This window comes from Coregonus lavaretus (assembly GCF_964263955.1).
Source record: "Coregonus lavaretus genome assembly, chromosome: 7".
Classification (NCBI taxonomy): domain Eukaryota; kingdom Metazoa; phylum Chordata; class Actinopteri; order Salmoniformes; family Salmonidae; genus Coregonus; species Coregonus lavaretus.
The window spans coordinates 19,386,393-19,411,972 of record NC_139994.1 but is presented as its reverse complement, the minus strand read 5'-3'; the positions used below and the strand labels follow the sequence as shown (position 1 = coordinate 19,411,972).

Below are 25,580 nucleotides of genomic sequence, written 5' to 3'. Positions count from 1 at the left end.
CACAATTGGTGGCTGACTAAATACTTTTTTCCCCCACTGTATACTGGTGTCAATATTATAATTTGCGCACTTAATGCCCTTTGGTAAGTTCTGATGTGGGATTGTTAGCCTATCACACTGTGGATCAGTCTCATGCTGTCATTAATGAAGAGCACAATCAGAGGACAATTACAGTGATCATTTCAGCACTGTGATGGGGCATTGAACAGCAGTAGGCTATGATGTGTCAATGTTACATCGATCAAACCAAATCCTAGGGTTACTAAAATAGGCTCCAAATGTTACATTAGTTCTAGTGATATAACGGGAACACTATACAATATGGAAACAATGGATGGATATTTGAGCTATTCACATGGATTCGTGACATACCAATACATATAATTTGTGCTTCAGATCAAATGCTTTACCTCGCCAAATGGGGGCAGCAGTCGCCTAGAGTTCTACACTGCCCTCTGCTGATCAGCGTGAAATGCTTGGAGACAGAAATGACAGCAACATAACGTTTACATCCTTCCTTGTAATTTCATTGGGGGAGGTGAGTTTGAGGTTGCAGTAATAACGAAAGGAAAAGGATGTGGGCTTCAAGTAGTTTTTTTTATTACTTTTCTACAAATGCCATAAAGTTAACAAAGTATTGGAATGTGAATGCCCTGCGAATTGTTAGGATTCCTGACATGTCTTAGTAACACTGCATTGTTGCGAATGTATTATTTATTTCATCAGTCAGAGGGAAACTATACCAGGAGCAGTGGCGACCGATCATGTTCCCAAGCTGTGTTGAGCCCCACCTGTTTAGCTAAACAATATACAGTACCAGTCAAAAGTTTGGACACATGGTTTTTCTTTATTTTTACTATTTTCTACATTGTAGAATAATAATGAAGACATTAAAACTATGAAATAACACATATGGAATCATGTAGTAGCCCAAAAAGTGTTACAAAAGATTCTTCAAAGTAGCCACCCTTTGCATTGATGACAGCTGTGCACACTCTTGGCATTCTCTCAACCAGCTTCACCTGGAATGCTTTTCCAAAAGTCTTGAAGGAGTTCCCACATATGCTGAGCACTTGTTGGCTGATTTTCCTTCACTCTGAGGCCCAACTCATCCCAAACCATCTCAATTGGTTAGAGGTCAGGTGATTGTGGACGCCAGGTCATTTGATGGAGCACTCCATCACTCTCCTTCTTGGTCAAATAGACCTTACACAGCCTGGAGGTGTGTTGGGTCATTGTCCTGTTGAAGCCCAAACCAGATGGGATGGCGTATCGCTGCAGAATGCTGTGGTAGCCATGCTGGTTAAGTGTACCTTGAATTCTAAATAAATCACAGACAGTGTCACCAGCAAAGCATCCCCACACCATCAAACCTCCTCCTCCATGATTCACGGTGGGAACTACCCATGCGGATATCATCCGTTCACCTACACTGTGTCTCACAAAGACACGGCGGTTGTAACCAAAAATGTCACATTTGGACTCCATACCAAAGGACACATTTCCACCGGTCTAATGTCCATTGCTCGTGTTTCTTGGCCCAAGCAAGTCTCTTCTTCTTATTGGTGTCATTTAGTAGTGCTTTCTTTGCAGCAATTTGACCATGAAGGCCTACTTCACGCAGTCAACTCTGAACAGTTGATGTTGAGATGTGTCTGTTACTTGAACTCTGTGAAGCATTTATTTGGGCTGCAATTTCTGAGGCTGGTAACTCTAATGAACATATCCTCTGCAGCAAAAGTAACATTCCTGTGGTGGTTGTCACGACTTCCGCTGAGGCTGCCTCCCCTCCTTGTTCGGGCAGGCTTTGGCGCTCGTCGTCACTGGCTTACTAACCACTGCCGCTCCTATATTCATCATTCCATTTGTCTTGTCTTGTCATTACACACACCTGGTTCTTATCCCCTCGTTAGTCCGTGTATAAGAGTCACCTCAGCCCCAGGTACTGGCCCACCCCGATCCATCACTACCGTTCGTAGTGGAGGTGGATGCGTCCGAGGTAGGGATAGGCGCTGTCCTATCCCAACGCTCGGGCAAGCCACCCAAGCTCCGCCCCTGTGCCTTCTTCTCTAAGCAGAACTACGACGTTGGTGATCGGGAGCTGTTGGCTGTTGTCCGAGCTATGACCGCGTGGAGGCATTGGCTCGAAGGGGCGAAACACCCTTTCCTCTTCTGGACGGACTACCGTGACCTGGAGTACATCTGGGCAGCGAGGAGGCTGAATCCTCGCCAGGCCAGGTGGGCCCTATTCTTCACCCGGTTTGATTTTACACTGTCATACATTCCGGGTACGAAGAACGTGAAGGCAGACGCACTGTCCCTCCCGGCTGTATGACACAGAGGAGAGGCCCAGAGACAACACCCCCATACTCCCAGCCTCCTGCGTTGTAGAATAATTGGGTGACATCCTTGGAGAGCTCTTTGGTGTTGGCCATGGTGGAGAGTTTGGAATCTGATTGATTGATTGCTTCTGCGGACAGGTGTCTTTTATACAGGTAACAAGCTGAGATTAGGAGCACTCCCTTTAAGAGTGTGCTCCTAATCTCAGCTCATTACCTGTCTAAAAGACACCTGGGAGCCAGAAATCTTTCTGATTGAGAGGGGGTCAAATACTTATTTCCCTCATTAAAATGTAAATCAATTTATAACATTTTTGACATGCGTTTTTCTGGATCTTTTTGTTGATATTCTGCCTCTCACTGTTCAAATAAACCTACCATTAAAATTATAGACTGATCATTTCTTTGTCAGTGGGCAAACGTACAAAATCAGCAGGGGATCAAATACTTTTTTCCCTCACTGTAAGTATTCAGACCCTTTACTCAGTACTTTGTTGAAGCACCTTTGGCAGCGATTACAGCCTCAAATCTTTTTAGACATGACGCTACAAGCTTGGCACACCTGTATTTGGTGTGTTTCTCCCATTCTTCTCTGCAGATCCTCTCAAGCTCTGTCAGGTTGGATGGGGAGCGTCGCTGCACAGCTAATTTCAGGTCTCACCAGTTCGATCAGGTTCAAGTGCAGGCTCTGGCTGGGCCACTCAAGGACATTCAGAGACTTGTTTCTCATAGTCTAAGAGTCCTTTAGGTGCCTTTTGGCAAACCCCAAGCAGGCTGTCATGTGCCTTCCGTCTGGCCACTTACCATAAAGGCCAGATTGGTGGAGTGCTGCAAAGATGGTTGTCCTTCTGGAAGGTTCTCCCATCTCCACAGAGATTGAATTGACCACAGGTGGACTCCAATCAAGTTGTAGAAACATCTCAAGGATGATCAATGGAAACAGGATGCACCTGAGCTCAATTTCGAGTCTCATAGCAAATGGTCTGAATACTTATGTAAATAAGGTATTTCCGTTTTCTATTTGTTATAAATTTGCAAACATTTCTAAAAACCTGTTTACGCTTTGTCATTATGGGGTATTGTGCGTAGATTGATGAGGATATGTTTTTATTTAATCCATTATAGAATAAGGCTGTAACGTAACAAAATGTGGAAAAAGGGAAGGGGTCTGAATACTTTCCGAATGCACTGTAAATATATATATTTTTTGGTATTGTTATTTTTTTGCCTGTTTTGCATGTTATTTTGGCATTAATACGTGTCACATATCAGTTTGGCAAACAATGTAAAAAAAATAATATAATTGAGTTAATAAAGCCTCATACAAACATGGTCTCTTTTTTGCTTTCTTGAGTAAGGCAGCTCCAAAATGCAGGTGTTTCAGCCTAGCTCAGTGCTTTTTGTGGTGGTGGGGCAGCCAGCGGAAAATACGGAGCGTAGGGGTTGGTAATGTTCTCTAGTTGCGCCGTGATTGGCTCAGTGTTCTGTCACTCATGGGGACACTACGTCACCGCAAAATCTACGGGAAGAGCTAAAAAATTCAAGACCCTTGGGTGCTGCCATAGAGTTACAATAGAAGTGCCCATCCAAGAAGGCTCAAGGTCATTGGCCACAGATAAAATGACGTCAAATCACGTTATATCTACCATAGCTTTGACAAGCAGTCATCATAATGAATCACGTCAACAATCTACTGGCAAATCCTTTTCAATCGTCATAATTAAGATAAATTATAGATAAAATGTATCGGTGCTCATCGGCCATTGGACATAAATATTACACAAGTTGGGAAACGCAAATTCAACAATGAGTGGTTTGGAAGGAATCAGATAAAATGTATCGGTGCTTTATCTAACTGCAATCACTATTCTGCTATTCAGTGGAGTGGGTGTTTGGTACAAGTCTGGGTTTAAAGGTCTCTTTTCCAAGCTTAAAAGGATAAACTTTCAACATTATGGGCTAGAAAAGGTTGAATACATTGACCATGCTGTCAATCCAGCATGACATCTACCGCGTTCAAAACAACTGGAAATCAGAGAGCAATGGAAAAAGGGTAAACATTAACAAAGCCGGCTTGCATCACAGCACTGTGGAGAGCAAGAGAGAATCCTTACCAGTCCTGGCAGTGGGAAGCCAGGGTAAGAGAGGGAACACATTTTCCTTTTCCCCTCATGGTCACTCAAAAGGAAAAAGGTAGAAATGGAACATATAAACGCATCAACAATTTACAGATTATAAACTAGGCATGTACTACTGTACGATCACAACCATTACATACATAATTTGACACCATGTCAGTTGAAAATGTTCAATATGACACAGTAGCTTTCAAAACTCAGTCAACACAAGGTCAGAATTTTTCCAGACCAGAGAACAACTAAGCAAATATATTCTAGGATTAAAGTGAGTAAGCAAAAACCACTGATACAGCAAAGTGAAAAATGCATAAAGAAAAAAAGCATTGTTAGCTTCACCCCCCCAAATATAGAAAAGACTATACAAGTTATCAACATTATTGAGTGATCTGATTGTGCTGTGACAATAAGAGTTGGTAAGACAGCACAAACAGATCTTGGACCAAGCTAGTGATAGGCTTCCTCATCTCTCATTATGTAAAAGGTAAACAACACTCTCTCAAGGCACAACAAGAACATGTTAACATAATACAGCATGTTGACATAATACAGTGACTACACAATGTGCTTACTATAAAAATATACTGTGTGTATACATTTATGTCTAATCTGACATAAGATTACCATTGACGGATTAATGAATACACTTGCTCAGCAATTGGTCCAGTCCAGCCATGATTTGTGACCCCACATGAGAAATATCCAGTTTATACTCTCAAATAGGTGAAAAAGTGCAATGTGGGTAAGCCAATTTGTCTGCCTATAAAATGTGCTCTAGATGTGGATAGATTGATCGGCTTTAAAATGTGAAGCTCCTATAAAAAGCAGAGTTAGCAGTATTGTTGATATTCATTTACATTTTAGTCATTTAGTAGACGCTCTTATCCAGAGCGACTTACAGTTAGTGAGTGCATATATATATATATTTTTTTTTTTCATACTGGCCCCCCGTGGGAATCGAACCCACAACCCTGGCATTGCAAACGCCATGCTCTACCAACTGAGCTACATCCCTGCCGGCCATTCCCTCCCCTACCCTGGGCCAATTGTGCGCCGCCCCATGGGTCTCCCGGTCGCGGCCGGCTACGACAGAGATTCGAACCAGGATCTCTAGTGGCACAGGATCTCTAGTGGCACTGCGTTAGACCACTGCGCCACTCGGGAGTATTCAGAATCACACCCACTACATCTCATATGTATACAGTGGGGAGAACAAGTATTTGATACACTGCCAATTTTGCAGGTTTTCCTACTTACAAAGCATGTAGAGGTCTGTAATTTTTATCATGGGTACACTTCAACTGTGAGAGACGGAATCTAAAACAAAAATCCAGAAAATCACATTGTATGATTTTTAAGTAATTAATTTGCATTTTATTGCATGACATAAGTATTTGATCACCTACCAACCAGTAAGAATTCCGGCTCTCACAGACCTGTTAGTTTTTCTTTAAGAAGCCCTCCTGTTCTCCACTCATTACCTGTATTAACTGCACCTGTTTGAACTCGTTACCTGTATAAAAGACACCTGTCCACACACTCAATCAAACAGACTCCAACCTCTCCACAATGGCCAAGACCAGAGAGCTGTGTAAGGACATCAGGGATAAAATTGTAGACCTGCACAAGGCTGGGATGGGCTACAGGACAATAGGCAAGCAGCTTGGTGAGAAGGCAACAACTGTTGGCGCAATTATTAGAAAATGGAAGAAGTTCAAGATGACGGTAAATCACCCTCGGTCTGGGGCTCCATGCAAGATCTCACCTTGTGGGGCATCAATGATCATGAGGAAGGTGAGGGATTAGCCCAGAACTACACGGCAGGACCTGGTCAATGACCTGAAGAGAGCTGGGAGTAACACACTACGCCGTCATGGATTAAAATCCTGCAGCTCACGCTAGGTCCCCCTGCTCAAGCCAGCGCATGTCCAGGCCCGTCTGAAGTTTGCCAATGACCATCTGGATGATCCAGAGGAGGAATGGGAGAAGGTCATGTGGTCTGATGAGACAAAAATATAGCTTTTTGGTCTAAACTCCACTCGCCGTGTTTGGAGGAAGAAGAAGGATGAGGACAACCCCAAGAACACCATCCCAACTGTGAAGCATGGAGGTGGAAACATCATTCTTTGGGGATGCTTTTCTGCAAAGGGGACAGGACGACTGCACCGTATTGAGGGGAGGATGGATGGGGCCATGTATCGCGAGATCTTGGCCAACAACCTCCTTCCCTCAGTAAGAGCATTGAAGATGGGTCGTGGCTGGGTCTTCCAGCATGACAATGACCCAAAACACACAGCCAGGGCAACTAAGGAGTGGCTCCGTAAGAAGCATCTCAAGGTCCTGGAGTGGCCTAGCCAGTCTCCAGACCTGAACCCAATAGAACATCTTTGGAGGGAGCTGAAAGTCCGTATTGCCCAGCGACAGCCCCGAAACCAGAAGGATCTGGAGAAGGTCTGTATGGAGGAGTGGGCCAAAATCCCTGCTACAGTGTGTGCAAACCTGGTCAAGACCTACAGGAAACGTATGATCTCTGTAATTGCAAACAAAGGTTTCTGTACCAAATATTAAGTTCTGCTTTTCTGATGTATCAAATACTTATGTCATGCAATAAAATGCAAATTAATTACTTAAAAATCATACAATGTGATTTTCTGGATTTTTTAGATTCCGTCTCTCACAGTTGAAGTGTACCTATGACAAAAATTACAGACCTCTACATGCTTTGTAAGTAGGAAAACCTGCAAAATCGGCAGTGTATCAAATACTTGTTCTCCCCACTGTATATATACTGTATATACTGTATTCTATAATATTCTACTGTATCTTAGTCCATGCCGCTCTGTCATTGCTTGTCCATATATGTATTCTTAAATTCCATTCCTTACTAGATTTGTGTGTATTGGGTATATGTTGAGAAATTGTTAGATATTACTTGTTAGATATTACTGCACTGTCGGAGCTAGAAGCACAAGCATTTCAATACACCCGCAATAACATCTGCTAAACACGTGTATGTGACAAATAAAATTTGATTTGATTTACACAGTATGCTTCCTTTTCCAACAACATAATACTTTGAAAGTGAATAAACTTTTAGTAAACTATCCCTTTAAGATCATGATTGATTCAATTAATTTCATTGTCTGTGCTGTGTTTGTGCTGACAAGGACTTTCATATCACAATATGTTTCTTGGCAGCAGATACACATACATTGTTGTAAAAAATATTAACTATTATGGAACAAGTATAACAGAAGCATTGAGACACATGATTAGATATACTGCTATAGGAATACTTCTGTCATCGTCAAGGACACAGGTGCTGTAGAGAAACATAATATTATAATATAGAAACAAACTCCTGCAGGCTAAGGAAGGCAGTGTGTGTTGAGTCGACCAAGGCCACATTGATCACTTTGGTACCAACCCAGCAGGCAAAACTGGGCAAAAGTTTCTGGCTGTAATAACGTCAACTCATTTCAACCAGTTTTGCCCACTGGGAAGTGATTGTAAGTGTCCTACCCTCCTACACAGTGTTCTACCCAGTTCATTTGGACTTGTCTCTGCAGTTAAGCAACCGTTTTACTTTCCTCGCCATGAAGACTGCTATGCAGACACAGGCCACCAGCGTGGCTCCATACTGCACCAGATAGACAGTGGCTTCTGCACCTCCCTGTCCGTGTAGCTGTGTGTAGAGCAGCCGTCGGCCCAGGTAGTCCAGATGCGAGGCCTGGATCTGACAGAGAGTACAGATCACCAGGAAGACGTGGAACAGCTGGTGGCCCTGCCCCAGGAAGTCACAGTGGCCTGGGAACAGACGCTCTGGGAGGGGGTTGGTGAAGAAGAATGCACTGGACAGGAAGAAGGCTACCTGGCTCCCATGGAAGAATATAGCCGGGTCGCCGACTATGCCACTGGCCGGGGCAGCGATGTCATCACTGTGCGACGTGGTCCAGAGGAACCGGAGGAGGAGGCGGTGGAACACCGGGCCGGTATCCCAGGCATAGGCCATTGCTGAGGGAACCACCTGCCCCACCTTCCGGACCCAGACCCGCAGGCTGTAGTTGCGATACTTCCCATAGCAGCAGCCCAGGCAGGACAGGCAGCAGAGGAAGGTGGCAGTGGGCATGAAGACTGGGGAGACCCACCGGTGGTAGTCTGGTTCCACAGCATAGTAGAAGTGAGCCACGGCGCTTCCGTACTGATACTGAGCCACTCCTACGTAATCCAGGAAGAAGAAGCAGTAGTGGTAGAACTCTGATTTGGCGGCCAGGAGGTGGGCTACAGTGCTGCAGGCCATGTAGGTCAGGGAGGACAGGAGGAGGATGAGGAGGGGCCAGGCGTGGGCGTCATGGATGAAGTCCACCGTTTCAGCCAGCTGGAGGAACTTGACCAGGACCAGGAGAGACCCCAGCAGGTGGGTCCACACGTTGATGGACTCGTTGTGACGCTGGAACAGCGACAGGAAGTAGTACCTGTATTGATCAGGAGATGGGACACTATTATGTTAGCTTCTTTAAGAGACGTCTTTACTATTATAAAACCGGATATGTTGTACATAGAATTATGGGTATTGTAGTACATCATGTTACAGTACCTCCAGCCCTGGTGGAGCGGTCGGTAGCCGGCGTGGATGTAGCGCTCTCTGAAGAACCCGGGAACTTCGGTGTCCCGTAGCGTGCCGGGCATGGAGGGGGCAGCCTTGGTCAGCATCTGGGGCACCGCCCTTACCTGCTGGAGGTTGATGAACAGACGCCCAATCTGCTCCATGACGATTGTTGCCATGAGGAATGGTCTGACGGACGGACTGTTGTTGTTGCTGGCTGGACAGCTTCAGAAAGACTGGCAACTGAAAGAGGAGGGTAACACCATTAGAAAAGCCTTTCGCATTAAGAGCTGGCCTACTCTAACACTTAAAAGGCTTAAAAAACAATAGCTAAAAACAAAAAGAGGTTCAAAATTACGTAATTTATTTTCAAACTGCAGCGCAAGTAAAACTATTGGCAGTAAAAACATCACCTTTGTTGGAGGACTCCCCAAACACATCTGACACACAGGTTAAAAAGACAAGTTCCTTCAATTACAATTATGTGCACCTGTGTCAGTGTGCCAGCATGAAATCAAACAACCGAAATAATGAACAAGACAATTAGCATTTGGGGTGTGTGCAATTGGCAATCAGCGCAGGCTATGAAAACTTTGAATGTTGAATGAAATGGCAATGAAAATAAAAATTTAAATAAATAAAACATCACATTACTTGCTCCAGCAGTCAAAATACTTTAAAATGAGTCTCTAGTCCAAGTGAAGGTCTCTCCTTCACAGTTCCTCTGTTAAATTATGTCTCCTCAGTAGAGAGGACTAGCCTGGTGAGTGCACATTCAGTCTGATTTAACCAGGCAAACAGAGGACACCCTTTATGCTGGCCCTACCTGGCTAGGACACCAAGGCCCCAGGGACAGGAGGCCAGATTACACCAGACCTGTTCCGACTCTTGCAGCAGACCTGACAATTTATTAACAGTAGTTAGCCTTAATCTGCAGTTAACCTTGGAGGGAGAGGAACGGTGGTATAGGAGGGGAGAGGAACGGGAGGAAGAACAACATTAACTCTTCAACCTTGAAGATGAACAGAGAAAAGATCAGGATATCTTTCTGAGCAGTGCAATGTATAAAGATAACCCTAATTGCTCCTGTAAGAGTTAAATGACTAAATTGTAAATGTCATGGGAGTCTAATAATTAAACACACAAATGTGTTTTCATCAAGCTATCAAGTTTTCATTTCCTGAACTGGTGAAATAATGTATTTTCAGAAGCATACAGGATATGTATGTCATCCAACCTCAAAGCACTATAATCACGCTATCAGACATTTTACTTTATTATCAGATATTGGCCACATGCCCACATCTGATAAAACAGAGTTGCTTATGAACAACAATTTAGTTGAAACACCTTCAAAAACGGGATCCTTAAAAAAATATACAGTGATAATTACATGATAATAAGGCATATGCAGTCAAGTTAATATAATTTCATCAAAACCTATTTCCTATTGTCAACCCTGTCAAGTATTTGCCTATGGCTAATGTGACTGAGGAATTTACACTGTGGCACCCACGGACTAAATATCATTGACACCAGTGGAGGCTCCTCTGAGGAGGAAGGGGAAAACCATCCTCCTCAGTGAATTTCATAAAAAATTAAAATAGTGAAACATTTAAAAAGTTATCATATTTAGATAAAACTATACTAAATATATCACTTCACCTAATAATTTATTAAAACACACTGTTTTGCAATAAAGGTCTACAGTAGTCTCAACAGCACTCTGTAGGGTAGTACAATGGTGTAGCCGGAGGACAGATAGTTTCCGTCATTCAATACAAAACCTAGGAGGCTCATGGTTCTCACCCCTTTCCATAGACTTACACAGTAATTATGACAACTTCCGGAGGATGTCCTCCAACCTATCAGAGCTCTTGCAGCATGAACTGACATGTTGTACACCCAATCAGAGAATGAATCTAGTACTGAAAGCATAAGCTACAGCTAGCTAGCACTGCAGTGCATAATATGTGGTGAGTAGTTCACTCAAAGAGGGAGAAAGACAATATTGGAACAGTTTTGAAGAACTGTATTTTTTTTAAAAGAGAGAGAGTGAGAGAGAGAGATAGTTATAGAGAGAGAGAGATAGTTATATTTAGTTGTATTTTTTTTTATTTCACTTACCTAGCAAGTGCAGCTAGCTAGTTTAGCCTACTCAAACACCCAGCTCAAACAGAGAGGGATGCTATGTTAGCTAGCTGGCTATGGCTATCCAACACTGGAACTCACTGGAAGTAAAGGCAAGCTTTTGGTTTTATTAATTTATTCCCACCGGGGCCCGCCGGTGTAACTGCAAAACTGCTTTCTGACTGTACACTGTACTGTATGATTGTAGCAGGTTTACTAACACATTCGTTGTAGTAGCTACAGTGGGGGAAAAAAGTATTTAGTCAGCCACCAATTGTGCAAGTTCTCCCACTTAAAAAGATGAGAGAGGCCTGTAATTTTCATCATAGGTACATGTCAACTATGACAGACAAATTGAGGGAAAAAAATCCAGAAAATCACATTGTAGGATTTTTAATGAATTTATTTGCAAATTATGGTGGAAAATAAGTATTTGGTCACCTACAAACAAGCAAGATTTCTGGCTCTCACAGACCTGTAACTTCTTCTTTAAGAGGCTCCTCTGTCCTCCACTCGTTACCTGTATTAATGGCACCTGTTTGAACTTGTTATCAGTATAAAAGACACCTGTCCACAACCTCAAACAGTCACACTCCAAACTCCACTATGGCCAAGACCAAAGAGCTGTCAAAGGACACCAGAAACAAAATTGTAGACCTGCACCAGACTGGGAAGACTGAATCTGCAATAGGTAAGCAGCTTGGTTTGAAGAAATCAACTGTGGGAGCAATTATTAGGAAATGGAAGACATACAAGACCACTGATAATCTCCCTCGATCTGGGGCTCCACGCAAGATCTCACCCCGTGGGGTCAAAATGATCACAAGAACGGTGAGCAAAAATCCCAGAACCACACGGGGGGACCTAGTGAATGACCTGCAGAGAGCTGGGACCAAAGTAACAAAGCCTACCATCAGTAACACCCTACGCCGCCAGGGACTCAAATCCTGCAGTGCCAGACGTGTCCCCCTGCTTAAGCCAGTACATGTCCAGGCCCGTCTGAAGTTTGCTAGAGTGCATTTGGATGATCCAGAAGAGGATTGGGAGAATGTCATATGGTCAGATGAAACCAAAATATAACTTTTTGGTAAAAACTCAACTCGTCGTGTTTGGAGGACAAAGAATGCTGAGTTGCATCCAATGAACACCATACCTACTGTGAAGCATGGGGGTGGAAGCATCATGCTTTGGGGCTGTTTTTCTGCAAAGGGACCAGGACGACTGATCCGTGTAAAGGAAAGAATGAATGGGGCCTGTATCGTGAGATTTTGAGTGAAAACCTCCTTCCATCAGCAAGGGCATTGAAGATGAAACGTGGCTGGGTCTTTCAGCATGACAATGATCCCAAACACACCGCCCGGGCAACGAAGGAGTGGCTTCGTAAGAAGCATTTCTAGGTGCTGGAGTGGGCTAGCCAGTCTCCAGATCTCAACCCCATAGAAAATCTTTGGAGGGAGTTGAAAGTCTGTGTTGCCCAGCGACAGCCCCAAAACATCACTGCTCTAGAGGAGATCTGCATGGAGGAATGGGCCAAAATACCAGCAACACTGTGTGAAAACCTTGTGAAGACTTACAGAAAACGTTTGACCTGTGTCATTGCCAACAAAGGGTATATAACAAAGTATTGAGAAACTTTTGTTATTGACCAAATACTTATTTTCCACCATAATTTGAAAATAAATTCATTAAAAATCCTACAATGTGATTTTCTGGAAAAAAAATTCTCATTTTGTCTGTCATAGTTGACGTGTACCTATGATGAAAATTACAGGCCTCTCTCATCTTTTTAAGTGGGAGAACTTGCACAATTGGTGGCTGACTAAATACTTTTTATCCCCACTGTATGTTGATTAGCTAATATGGTTACAATGATGTAGGATGTCTGTAGCGGTTAGCGGTTATGATATGAAGGTTTGGCTTGAAAAGGTTTTTTCACCTGTTTACGGACAGCTGATGTGTCGTGCACTGAAGACCACAAGTGAAAGGAAAAGGTGAGAGGAGGAGAACGCGTAGATGCGAGAAGGAATGATGCAACAAACAAAATGTTAATGCTGTTTGTATGTGGCTGCTATGATAGTGAACTACGTTTGCGGGTGTATTCATTCCGCCTATTCTGTTGAGAAACATTTCTTAAACGGACGCAAACGGAACGAAACGGGGATTGCACTGAATGAGCTGTATAACGCCATAAGTGAACAGGAAAACACTCATCCAGAGGCAGCACTCCTAGTAGCCGGGGACTTTAATGCAGGGAAACTTAAATCCGTTCTACCTAATTTCTACCAGCATGTTAAATGTGCAACCAGAGGAAAAAAAAAACTCTAGACCACCTTTACTCCACACACAGAGACGCATACAAAGCTCTCCCTCGCCCTCCATTTGGCAAATCTGACCATAACTCTATCCTCCTGATTCCTGCTTATAAGCAGAAACTAAAGCAGGAAGCACCAGTGACTCGGTTAATAAATAAAAAAAAGTGGTAAGATGACGCAGATGCTAAGCTACAGGACTGTTTTGTTAGCACAGACTGGAGCATGTTCCGGGATTCTTCAGATAGCATTGAGGAGTACACCACATCAGTCACTGGCTTCATCAATAAGTGCATCGATGATGTCGTCCCCACAGTGACCGTACGTACATACCCCAAACAGAAGCCATGGATTACAGGCAACATCTGCACTGAGCTAAAGGGTAGAGCTGCCGCTTTCAAGGAGCGGGACTCTAACCCGGACGCTTTTAAGAAATTCCGCTATGCCCTCCGACGAACCATCAAACAGGCAAAGAGTCAATACAGGACTAAGTCTGAATCGTACTACACCGGCTCTGACGCTCGTCGGATGTGGCAGGGCTTGAAAACTATTACAGACTACAAAGGGAAGCACAGCCGCGAGCTGCCCAGTGACACAAGACTTCCAGACGAGCTAAACCACTTCTATGCTCGCTTCGAGGCAAGCAACACTGAAGCATGCATGAGAGCACCAGCTGTTTCGGATGACTATGTGATCACGCTCTCCGTAGCCAATGTGAGTAAGACTTTTAAGCAGGTCAACATTCACAAGGCCGCAGGGCCAGACGGATTACCAGGACGTGTACTCCGAGCATGTGCTGACCAACTGGCAAGTGTCTTCACTGACATTTTTAACATGTCCCTGACTGCGTCTGTAATACCAACATGTTTCAAGCAGACCACCATAGTCCCTGTGCCCAAGGACACTAAGATAACCTGCCTAAATGACTACCGTCCCGTAGCACTGACGTCTGTAGCACTGACGTCTGTAGCCATGAAGTGCTTTGAAAGGCTGGTCATGGCTCACATCAACACCATTATCCCAGAAACCCTAGACCCACTCCAATTTGCATACCGCCCCAACAGATCCACAGATGATGCAATCTCTATTGCACTCCACACTGCCCTTTCCCACCTGGACAAGAGGAACACCTACGTGAGAATGCTATTCATTGACTACAGCTCAGCATTCAACACCATAGTGCCCTCAAAGCTCATCACTAAGCTAAGGATCCTGGGACTAAACACCTCCCTCTGCAACTGGATCCTGGACTTACTGACGGGCCGCCCCCAGGTGGTAAGGGTAGGTAACAACACATCTGCCACACTGATCCTCAACACGGGGGCCCCTCAGGGGTGCGTGCTCAGTCCCCTCCTGTACTCCCTGTTCACCCATGACTGCATGGCCAGGCACGACTCCAACACCATCATTAAGTTTGACGACGACACAACAGTGGTAGGCCTGATCATCGACAACGATGAGACAGCCTATAGGGAGGAGGTCAGAGACCTGGCCGTGTGGTGCCAGGATAACAACCTCTCCCTCAACGTGACCAAGACAAAGGAGATGATTGTGGACTACAGGAAAAAAAAGAGGACTGAGCACGCCCCCATTCTCATCGACGGGGCTGTAGTGGATCAGGTTGAGAGCTACAAGTTCCTTGGTGTCCACATCACCAACGAACTATCATGGTCCAAACACACCAAGACAGTCGTGAAGAGGGCACGACAAAGCCTATTCCCCCTCAGGAGACTGAGAAGATTTGGCATGGGTCCTCAGATCCTCAAACAATTATACAGCTGCACCATCGAGAGCATCCTGACTGGTTGCATCACCACCTGGTATGGCAACTGCTAGGCCTCCGACCGCAAGGCACTACAGGGGGTAGTGCGTACGGCCCAGTACATCACTGGGGCCAAGCTTCCTGCCATCCAGGACCTCTATACCAGGCGGTGTCAGAGGAAGGCCCTCAAAATTGTCAAAGACTCTAGTCACCCTAGTCATAGACTGTTCGCACTGCTACCACATGGCAAGCGGTACCGGAGTGCCAAGTCTAGGTCCAAAAGACTTCTCAACAGCTTCTACCCCCAAGCCATAAGACTCCTGAACAGCTAATCATGGCTACCCAGACTATTTACACTGCCCCCCCCACCCCATATTTTTACGCTGCTGCTACTCTGTTAATTATTTATGCATAGTCACTTTAACTCTACCCACATGTACATATTACTTCCACTACCTCAACTAGCCGGTGCCCCCGCACATTGACTCTGCACCGGTACCCCCCTGTATATATAGCCTCCCTACTGTTATTTTACACTTTTTTGTTGTTGTTTTATTTTACTTTTTTATGAAAAAATAAATGCACTGTTGGTTAAGGGCTGTAAGTAAGCATTTCACTGTAATGTCTGCACCCGTTGTATTCAGCGCATAAAAATACCAGAATTTGTCCAATAGAAACTCTCCTTTGCAACTGTTGGACTAATGATTACACCCTATATCAGCTAGATGCAGGCAAGAGTGTGCAAGGTGTTATTGAATGTGTCACTGTCTGTCACCTTGATTACTCTAATTTTTCTCTCGACCTGTGCACCTACTGCTCTTCTCTGTGTCACGGAGGCTCTCTGCACTGCTAAAGCTAACTCTCTCTCCTCTGCTCTTGTCCTTCTAGACCTGTCTGCTGCCTTTGATACTGTGAACCATCAGATCCTCCTCTCCACCCTCTCCGAGCTGGGCATCTCCGGCGCGGCTCACTCTTGGATTGCGTCCTACCTGACCGGTCGCTCCTACCAAGTGGCGTGGCGAGAAGCTGTCTCTGCACCACGTGCTCTCACCACTGGTGTCCCCCAGGGCTCAGTTCTAGGCCCTCTCCTATTCTCGCTATACACCAAGTCACTTGGCTCTGTCATATCCTCACATGGCCTCTCCTATCATTGCTACGCAGACGACACACAACTAATCTTCTCCTTTCCCCCTTCTGATAACCAGGTGGCGAATCGCATCTCTGCATGTCTGGAAGACATATCAGTATGGATGACGGATCACCACCTCAAGCTGAACCTTGGCAAGACGGAGCTGCTCTTCCTCCCGGGGAAGGACTGCCCATTCCATGATCTCGCCATCACGGTTGACAACTCCGTTGTGTCCTCCTCCCAGAGTGCGAAGAGCCTTGGCGTGACCCTGGACAACACCCTGTCGTTCTCCGCTAACATCAAGGCGGTGACCCGATCCTGTAGGTTCATGCTCTACAACATTCGGAGAGTACGACCCTGCCTTACACAGGAAGTGGCACAGGTCCTAATCCAGGCACTTGTCATCTCCCGTCTGGATTACTGCAACTCGCTGTTGGCTGGGCTCCCTGCCTGTGCCATTAAACCCTTACAACTCATCCAGAATGTCGCAGCCCGTCTGGTGTTCAACCTTCCCAAGTTCTCTCACGTCACCCCGCTCCTCCGCACACTACACTGGCTTCCAGTTGAAGCTCGCATCTGCTACAAAACCATGGTGCTTGCCAACGGAGCTGTGAGGGGAACGGCACCTCCGTACCTTCAGGCTCTGATCAGTCCCTACACCCAAACGAGGGCATTGCGTTCATCCACCTCTGGCCTGCTGGCTCCCCTACCTCTGCTGAAGCACAGTTCCCGCTCAGCCCAGTCAAAACTGTTCGCTGCTCTGGCACCCCAATGGTGGAACAAGCTCCCTCACGACGCCAGGACAGCGGAGTCACTCACCACCTTCCAGAGACATTTGAAACCCCACCTCTTTAAGGAACTCCTGGGATAGGATAAAGTAATCCTTCTAAACCCCCCCTTACCCCACCCCACCCCCCCAAAAAAATAAAAAATAATAATAATAATTGTAAAGTGGTTATCCCACTGGCTATAAGGTGAATGCACCAATTTGTAAGTCGCTCTGGATAAGAGCGTCTGCTAAATGACGTAAATGTAAATGTAAATGTTGTAAACTTTCATTCATAAGCTAGGTTGTAGCAACCTTGTGATGAGTATAGGGAAAATTCTAGTATCATGTAGTAGCCTAAACCTATCGATGTTACATTGAGCTGGGTGAATGGAATATCAATGACAGTCATCCAATATGCTGTAATATAAATATTACGAGTGGCGCAGTGGTCTAAGGCACTGCATCTCAGTGCTTGAGGCGTCACTACAGACCCCCTAGTTCGATTCCAGGCTGTATCACAACCGGCCGTGATTGGGAGTCCCATAGGGCGGCGCACAATTGGCCCAACGTCGTCCGGGTTTGGCCGGTGTAACTGACTTGCTTAGTTAAATAAAGGTTAAAAAAAATAAAAAAATAATAATAATTAAACGTCACCGACAGCCACTGGTTGACACCCAATAATAACTATTCAAGACCTCACATAAACCTGCAGTTTAAATCTCTCCCTTCAGCCTCTCCCATGTTTTAGTAGGTGACAAAAGGCCGTTGAGAGAGGCAGGCAGACCAATCAGTGAGAAATTCCTTTCTGACGTTACTCTCTTCCACAAATCAGAAAAACATATTTCACGCCCATCAAATACTATAACTTAACATGTTGACCAATGTTACCTCTAAGCTGCAGTAGCTCCGAGACTGCCGCGCAGCTCCCAGGGACTGCCGTGCGAAGCGCAGAATAAATATCTGCCCATGGAGAGAAGCACGAGATTGAACTTCACTCAACTTTCTAGAGTTTTCCCCGTTAGTTAACACTATCAATGCTTCCCTTTACTGTTGGAATTGTGATCAAATCAACGCAATATTAGCAATTGCAATGCAACATACCCAAACAAAACGAACTATGCAAGAGATTTTGTTGTAGGCAGAACGCATTGGAGTAGGATTCTATTGTGCATGACTCAGCCCGTACTCTACACAGACAGGTGCGGCATAGCCAATCAGAGCTGCAGTAGGCCTATATGCAAATAGACCATTGCTATATCGATCTGTGCCATTTACTTTGAACTGGACTGTGTTTACAGTTGTGGTCATGAGTAGATTACCTTGTTTTGAGATCAAAGCAAGAGCTGCATGTAGCCACATGTGCACATTTTGTTCATTTCCTTTGCTAGTTAGTGAGTTATTAGCCCAGTTATATAAAATGTGTAGTCAGCGATAGTGGAGTGATTACTTCCTACAAGAGCACAAAACGTGTACATTTTTAGACATCTTTGAAAAGCAAGTCAGGTAAAGAGCTTTATTTTGTCTTAAAGGGGCAGTGTTGTATTTTGAGACAGGCTTGAATAAGCTAAGTAGCCAATGGGCAGAGGGTAGCATAATTTGTCTGATTCTCTGTAATAATGGTATGGGAATAATAATGTATTTTATTTTGTAAAGTGTTTTCTTGCATCAAACAACACAATAACATTTTCAGTCACCTTGTCTGAAGGACAAGTGGATAAACAGGTTAATGTCAAGCCCTGCATGTTTTTTTTCTCTGAAAAGTCTCATGGAATGTAGGCCTATATTGAACACCACACTGCTACTGTAGACTGAATGATACAACAGCTATTTCCATGTCAAAATGTTATGGGATGCATTTCCTCCATTGTTTTTGATGGTAGGACACACTACATTGTGATCGAATAGCAACAGAAGCCTACTTGGCCACTGTTAAAACGGTAAGTTAAAGCGGGTACAGCCTCGGTGTTCACAGTAAACGCGCGCTGAAAGTTGCACAGAATTTTCACAATGTTCTAGTTTGCGCTCAGCTGACTTGAAATTTGCTCAGTGCCGATTTTTGTTGTTGTTGAGGGAACATTGATGTTGACATACATTAAGTTTAATTTGGTATAGGCTATACTACAATCATTTTAGCTCTTTCTTGCGTACACTGTTTCACTTGAGAAGTAAAAAGTTAGAGAATATTGCGCAAGACAAGACAAGAGGGAGGAAATACCAATGCATGTGGGTCTTCTTCTTCCTCCTCAAGGCTGCTACTGTAGGCCTACTTTATTAGTCTACACCAGACGGCTCCGGGACACACAGCGCAGCAGGACCCTCCGCAGGTTCTTACACCTTCAGATGTGACGATTGTCCGACTGTCTCGGTCCCTGTACTCCTCCAACAGTCATCGGTCGGTCACGCCTCCCCGACCGGTTACAGTCTTGTCAACCACTCAGATACTGGAATGCAACAGATGCGTGTCCTATATGAACAGGAGGTGTCCAATGGCAAGTAAGTAGGCGGTGGTTACAAGCAGAGGACAGAGAGAAGAAATGTGGTATTTCTCTTGGCTACAGGAAACTGGGTTGATCGTCTGATTGACTGCGAACTGTCCCTCATGCCTTTCGGAGGAGTCACCGTGTAACCGTGTTTCTAGTCAAGTTTAGATTTCGCTCTGTTGTTTCACATGATGGTGAAATTGTTTCAATAGGTTGATACAGTAGTAGCCTATAACCTGTTGGTTTCGAGAGAAGAATACCGAGGCATAACATACTGAGATTTCTTTCTGAAAAACCACACCCTGTTAAGCTGGAAAAAGAAAAAACTGAGAACTCCAGAAAGTTTAAATACATAAAAAAATAAGTAGCCTAGATTTTAGCCTACTGTATAGCTTTTACGTGGAGTCTAAATCATGTAAAATGTAATTTAAGTCCCAATGGTATAAAACACCGCAAACACAACAACAAAAATTCCAGAATATGGGCTCATCAGCAACATTCTTTCGCATGGATGTGTCCGGAAAGTGGTATCATGGAACGAAAACTTTCCTGCCTGTGCGTTTAACCTGTTTCAAACAGGGAGAAGCTATGTCAATGGCATTGCACTGACAGCATTATTCAAATGTTTGAGGGCTAAATGTCTATGGGTCTCGGTGCCTTTCATTTCAAATATTTAATGTTCTGTATTATCAGCAAAAGCATTTGCTGTAGGCTACACAATCAGGTTTTTAAAAACTGCCCTATCCTATTTGTGTCTGCAGTTTGGTCACTCAGTATTGCCTGCCTATTAAACCAGATTGGAAAACCATGCCAGGGACTTTTGCCAGAGCATATACAATGTACCAAACTAAGAATGAACTGCTTTAGGTAATCAACAAAGGTCTGCTTTGTAGCTTGGAAGCTCCCTTCAAATGGTGCAGACAATATGTTGACAGTGCCAATTTGGGCAGTACCTCATTGGCAGTACCCTACTCATGGGGTTGTTCCCCAAAAGACGTGGGGGGGACATTTTCCTCTGCTGCTGAAAGACCCGCTTTAGCTATTTTGAACTATAATAAAGGATAAAGGGGGTGTTCTTGGCAGCTCCAAGCTAGAATTTGGTTGAGTTTTCCTTTTTCCCTAGGGATTTCTGGGTGTACTACACTATATACAGCTCTGGAAAGAATTAAGAGACCACTGCAATTTAAAAGAAAATCAGCATCTCTACATGTATGACAGCCATTCCATTCCAGTGTCTGTTGAATTCCAACACAGGCACACCTCATTCTACTGAATTAGGTACTGATTAGGTGATCACATGAACCAAATCTTATTTAACGAGGAAAAGTATAAAATCCACTGCTGTGGTCATCACTATCCTCTTGTAATAGGACCAGCTGGATGGCAAACACAGTGCTAATAGTACCTCAAAAGTAATATCAATCAAAAAATAACTATTGACCATGCCAAAAGAGTTGAAAAGGAAAGTTTTGAGTGAGGAAAGGAAGGGTTCAATTCTGGCTTTACTGGCAGAGGGATACAGTGAGCTTCAGGTTGCTTCCATCCTTAAAATTTCAAAGACGGCGGTTCATAAGAACACGGTCAAGCAGCAGACATTGGGGACAACAAAGCTACAGACCGGCAGAGGGCGAAAACGACTCTCTACTGATGGATGACCGCCAACTCATTCGAATGTCACTCAACAACCGTAGGATGACATCAAGTGACCTACAAAAATAATGGCAAACGGCAGCTGGGGTGAAGTGCACGGCGAGGACGGTTCGAAACAGGCTCCTAGGGGCAGGGCTGAAGTCGTGCAAAGCTAGAAAAAAGCCCTTCATCAATGAGAAGCAAAGAAGAGCCAGACTGAGGTTTGCAAAAGACCATTAGGATTGGGCCGTAGAGGACTGGAGTAAGGTCATCTTCTCTGATGAGTCCAATTTTCAGCTTCGCCCAACACCTGGTCGTCTAATGATTAGACGGAGACCTGGAGAGGCCTACAAGCCACAGTGTCTCGCACCCACTGTGAAATTTGGTGGAGGATTGGTGATGATCTGGGGGTGCTTCAGCAATGCTGGAATTGGGCAGATTTCTCTTTGTGAAGGACGCATGAATCAAGCCACGTACTAGGTTGTCCTGGAAGAAAACTTGCTTACTTTTGCTCTGACATTGTTCCCCAACTCTGAGGATTGGTTTTTCCAGCAGGACAATGCGCCTTGCCACACAGCCAGGTCAATCAAGGTGTGGATGGAGGACCACCAGATCAAGACCCTGTCATGGCCAGCCCAATCTCCAGACCTGAACCCCATTGAAAACTTCTGGAATGTGATCAAGAGGAAGATGGATGGTCACAAGCCATCAAACAAAGCCGAGCAGCTTGAATTTTTGCGCCAGGAGTGGCATAAAGTCACCCAACATCAATGTAAAAGACTGGTGGAGAGCATGCCAAGACGCATGAAAGCTGTTATTGAAAATCAGGGTTATTCCACCAAATATTGATTTCTGAACTCTTCCTTAGTTAAAACATTAGTATTGTGTTGTTTAAAAATGAACATGAACTTATTTTCTTTGCATTATTCGAGGTCTGACAACACTGCATCTTTTATGTTATTTTGACCAGTTGTCATTTTCTGCAAATAAATGCTCTAAATGACAATATTTCTATTTGGAATTTGGGAGAAAGGTTGTCAGCAGTTTATAGAATAAAACAAAAATGTTAATTTCACCCAAACACATACCTATAAATAGTAAAACCAGAGAAACTTATATTTTTGTAGTGGTCTCTTAATTTTTTCCAGAGCTGTATATACAAAAGTATGCGGACACCCCTTCAAATTAGTGGATTCGGCTATTTCAGCCACACCCGTTGCTGACAGGTGTATAAAATCGAGCACACAGCCATGCAATCTCCAAAGACAAACATTGGCAGTAGAATGGCCTTAATGAAGAGCTCAGTGACTTTCAACATGGCACTGTCATAGGATGCCACCTTTCCAACAAGTCAGTTCGTCACATTTCTGCCCTTCTAGAGCTGCCCTGGTCAACTGTAAGTCCTGTTATTGTGAAGTGGAAACGTCTAGGAGGACAACAGCTCAGCCATGAAGTGGTAGGCCACACAAGCTCACAGAACGGGGCCGCCGAGTGCTGAAGCATGCAGTGCATAAAAATCATCTGTCCTCGGTTGCAACACTCACTACCGAGTTTCAAACTGCCTCTGGAAGCAATGTCAGCACAATAACTGTTCATCGGGAGCTTCATGAAATGGGTTTCCATGGCCGAGCAGCCGCACACAAACCTAAGATCACCATGCGCAATGCCAAGCGTCGTCTGGAGTGGTGTAAAGCTCCCCCCATTGGACTCTGGAGAAGTGGAAATGCGTTCTCTGGAGTGATGAATCACGCTTCACCATCTGGCAGTTCGATGGATAAATCTGGGTTTGGTGGATGCCAGGAGAACGTTACCTGCCCGAATGCATAGTGCCAACTGTAAAGTTTGGTGGAGGAGGAATATTGGTCTGGGGCTGTTTTTCGTGGTTCGGGCTAAGCCCCTTAGTTCCAGTGAAGGGAAATCTTAACCCTACAGCATATATTGACATTCTAGACCACATGTGTCAAACTCATTCCACGGAGGGCCTAGTGGCTGCGGGTTTTCACTCCTCCCTTGTCCTTGATTGATGAATTAAGGTCACTAATTAGTAAGGAACTCCCCACACCTGGTTGTCTAGGGCTTAATTGAAAGGAAAAACCAAAAACCTGCAGACACTAGGCCCTCCATGGAATGAGTTTGACACCCCTGTTCTAGACAATTCTGTGCTTCCAACTTTGTGGCAACAGTTTGGGGGAGGCCCTTTCCTGTTTCAGCATGACAATGCCCCCGTGCACAAATCGAGGTCCATAGAGAAATGGTTTGTCGAGATCAGTGTGGAAGAACTTGACTGGACTGCACAGAGACCTGAGCTCAACCCCATCGAACACCTTTGGGATGAATTGGAACGCTGACTGCGAGCCAGGCCTAATCGCCCAACATCAGTGCCCGACCTCACTAATGCTCTTGTGGATGAATGGAAGCAAGTCCCCGCAGCAATGTTCCAACATCTAATGGAAAGCCTTCCCAGAAGAGGCTGTTATAGCAGCAAAGGGGGGACCAACTCCATATTAATGCCCATAATTTTGGAATGAGCTGTTCAAGGAGCAGGTGTCCACATATTTTGCTTCATGGTATACAGAATATACCGAAGTATCCCTTGAAGGATGTAGTGGTAAAAACATAGGTGGGTGAAGCCTAAACTCTGTGGGTAAGTAGGTGGGTATACCCAAAAACACTTACAGTGCCTTGCAAAAGTATTCATCCCCCTTGGCGTTTTTCCTATTTTGTTGCATTACAACCTGTAATTTAAATGGATTTTTATTTGGATTTCATGTAATGGACATACACAAAATAGTCCAAATTGGTGAAGTGAAATGAAAAAAATAAAATTCTAAAAAATAAATAAGTTGTGTGTGTATATGTATTCACCCCCTTTGCTTTGAAGCCCCTAAATAAGATCTGGTGCAACCAATTACCTTCAGAAGTCACATAATTAGTTAAATAAAGTCCACCTGTGTGCAATCTAAGTGTCACATGATCTGTCACATGATCTCAGTATATATATACACATGTTCTGAAAGGCCCCAGAGTCTGCAACACCACTAAGCAAGGGGCACCACCAAGCAAGCAGTACCATGAAGACCAAGGAGCTCTCCAAACAGGTCAGGGACAAAGTTGTGGAGAAGTACAGATCAGGGTTGGATTATAAAAAAATATCCGAAACTTTGAACATCCCACAGAGCACCATTAAATCCATTATTAAAACATTGAAAGAATATGGCACCTAATAAACCTGCCAAGAGAGGGCCGCCCACCAAAACTCACGGCCCAGGCAGGGAGGGCATTAATCAGAGAGGCAACAAAGAGACCAAAGATAACCCTAAAGGAGCTGCAAAGCTCCACAGCGGAGATTGGAGTATCTGTCCATAGGACCACTATAAGCCATACACTCCACAGAGCTGGGCTTTATGGAAGAGTGGCCAGAAAAAAGCCATTGCTTAAAGAAAAAAATAAGCAAACACGTTTGGTGTTCGCCAAAAGCCATGTGAGAGACTCCCCAAACATATGGAAGAAGGTACTCTGGTCAGATGAGACTACAATTAAGCTTTTTGGCAATCAAGGAAAACACTATGTCTGGCGCAAACCCAACACCTCTCATCACCCTGAGAACACCATCCCCACAGTGAAGTATGGTGGTGGCAGCATCTAGCTGTGGGGATGTTTTTCATCGGCAGGGACTGGGAAACTGGTCAGAATTGAAGGAATGATGGATGGCGCTAAATACAGGGAAATTCTTGAGGGAAAGCTGTTTCAGTCTTCCAGAGATTTGAGACTGGGATGGAGGTTCACCTTCCAGCAGGACAATGACCCTAAGCATACTGCTAAAGCAACACTTGAGTGGTTTAAGGGGAAACATTTAAATGTCTTGGAATGGCCTAGTCAAAGCCCAGACCTCAATCTAGTTGAGAATCTGTGGTAGGACTTAAAGATTGCTGTACACCAGCGGAACCCATCCATCTTGAAGGAGCTGGAGCAGTTTTGCCTTGAAGAATGGGCAAAAATCCCAGTGGATAGATGTGCCAAGCTTATAGAGACATACCCCAAGAGACTTGCAGCTGTAATTGCTGCAAAATGTGGCTCTAAAAAGTATTGACTTTGGGGGGGGGGTGAATAGTTATGCACGCTCAAGTTTTCTGTATTTTTTTTCTTATTTCTTGTTTGTTTCACACAAAAAATATTTTGCATCTTCAAAGTGGTAGGGATTTTGTGTAAATCAAATGATACAAACCCCCCAAAAATCAATTGTAATTCCAGGTTGTAAGGCAACAAAATAGGAAAAATGCCAAGGGGGGTGA

General features: G+C 44.4%; 1 protein-coding gene across 2 annotated transcripts; it reads right to left on the bottom strand.

Moving 5' to 3' along the window:
• Window positions 1–578: 578 nt before the first annotated feature.
• LOC311133049 (membrane progestin receptor alpha-B-like) lies at window positions 579–20,188 on the bottom strand. 2 transcript variants are annotated; one of them, XM_084166473.1, is made up of 3 exons: window positions 19,395–20,188; window positions 9,072–9,323; window positions 579–8,949 (listed from the first exon to the last, which is right to left on the bottom strand). In XM_084166473.1, the coding sequence occupies exons 2-3, from the start codon at window positions 9,257–9,259 to the stop codon at window positions 8,022–8,024; spliced, it is 1,116 nt and encodes a 371-aa protein (XP_084022599.1). In that variant the 5' UTR covers window positions 9,260–9,323; window positions 19,395–20,188; the 3' UTR covers window positions 579–8,021. The 2 variants fall into 2 exon arrangements, with proteins under 2 accessions (XP_084022599.1, XP_084022600.1); XM_084166474.1 differs by lacking the exon at window positions 19,395–20,188 and adding an exon at window positions 18,068–18,139.
• Between the last annotated feature and the right edge of the window lie 5,392 nt (window positions 20,189–25,580).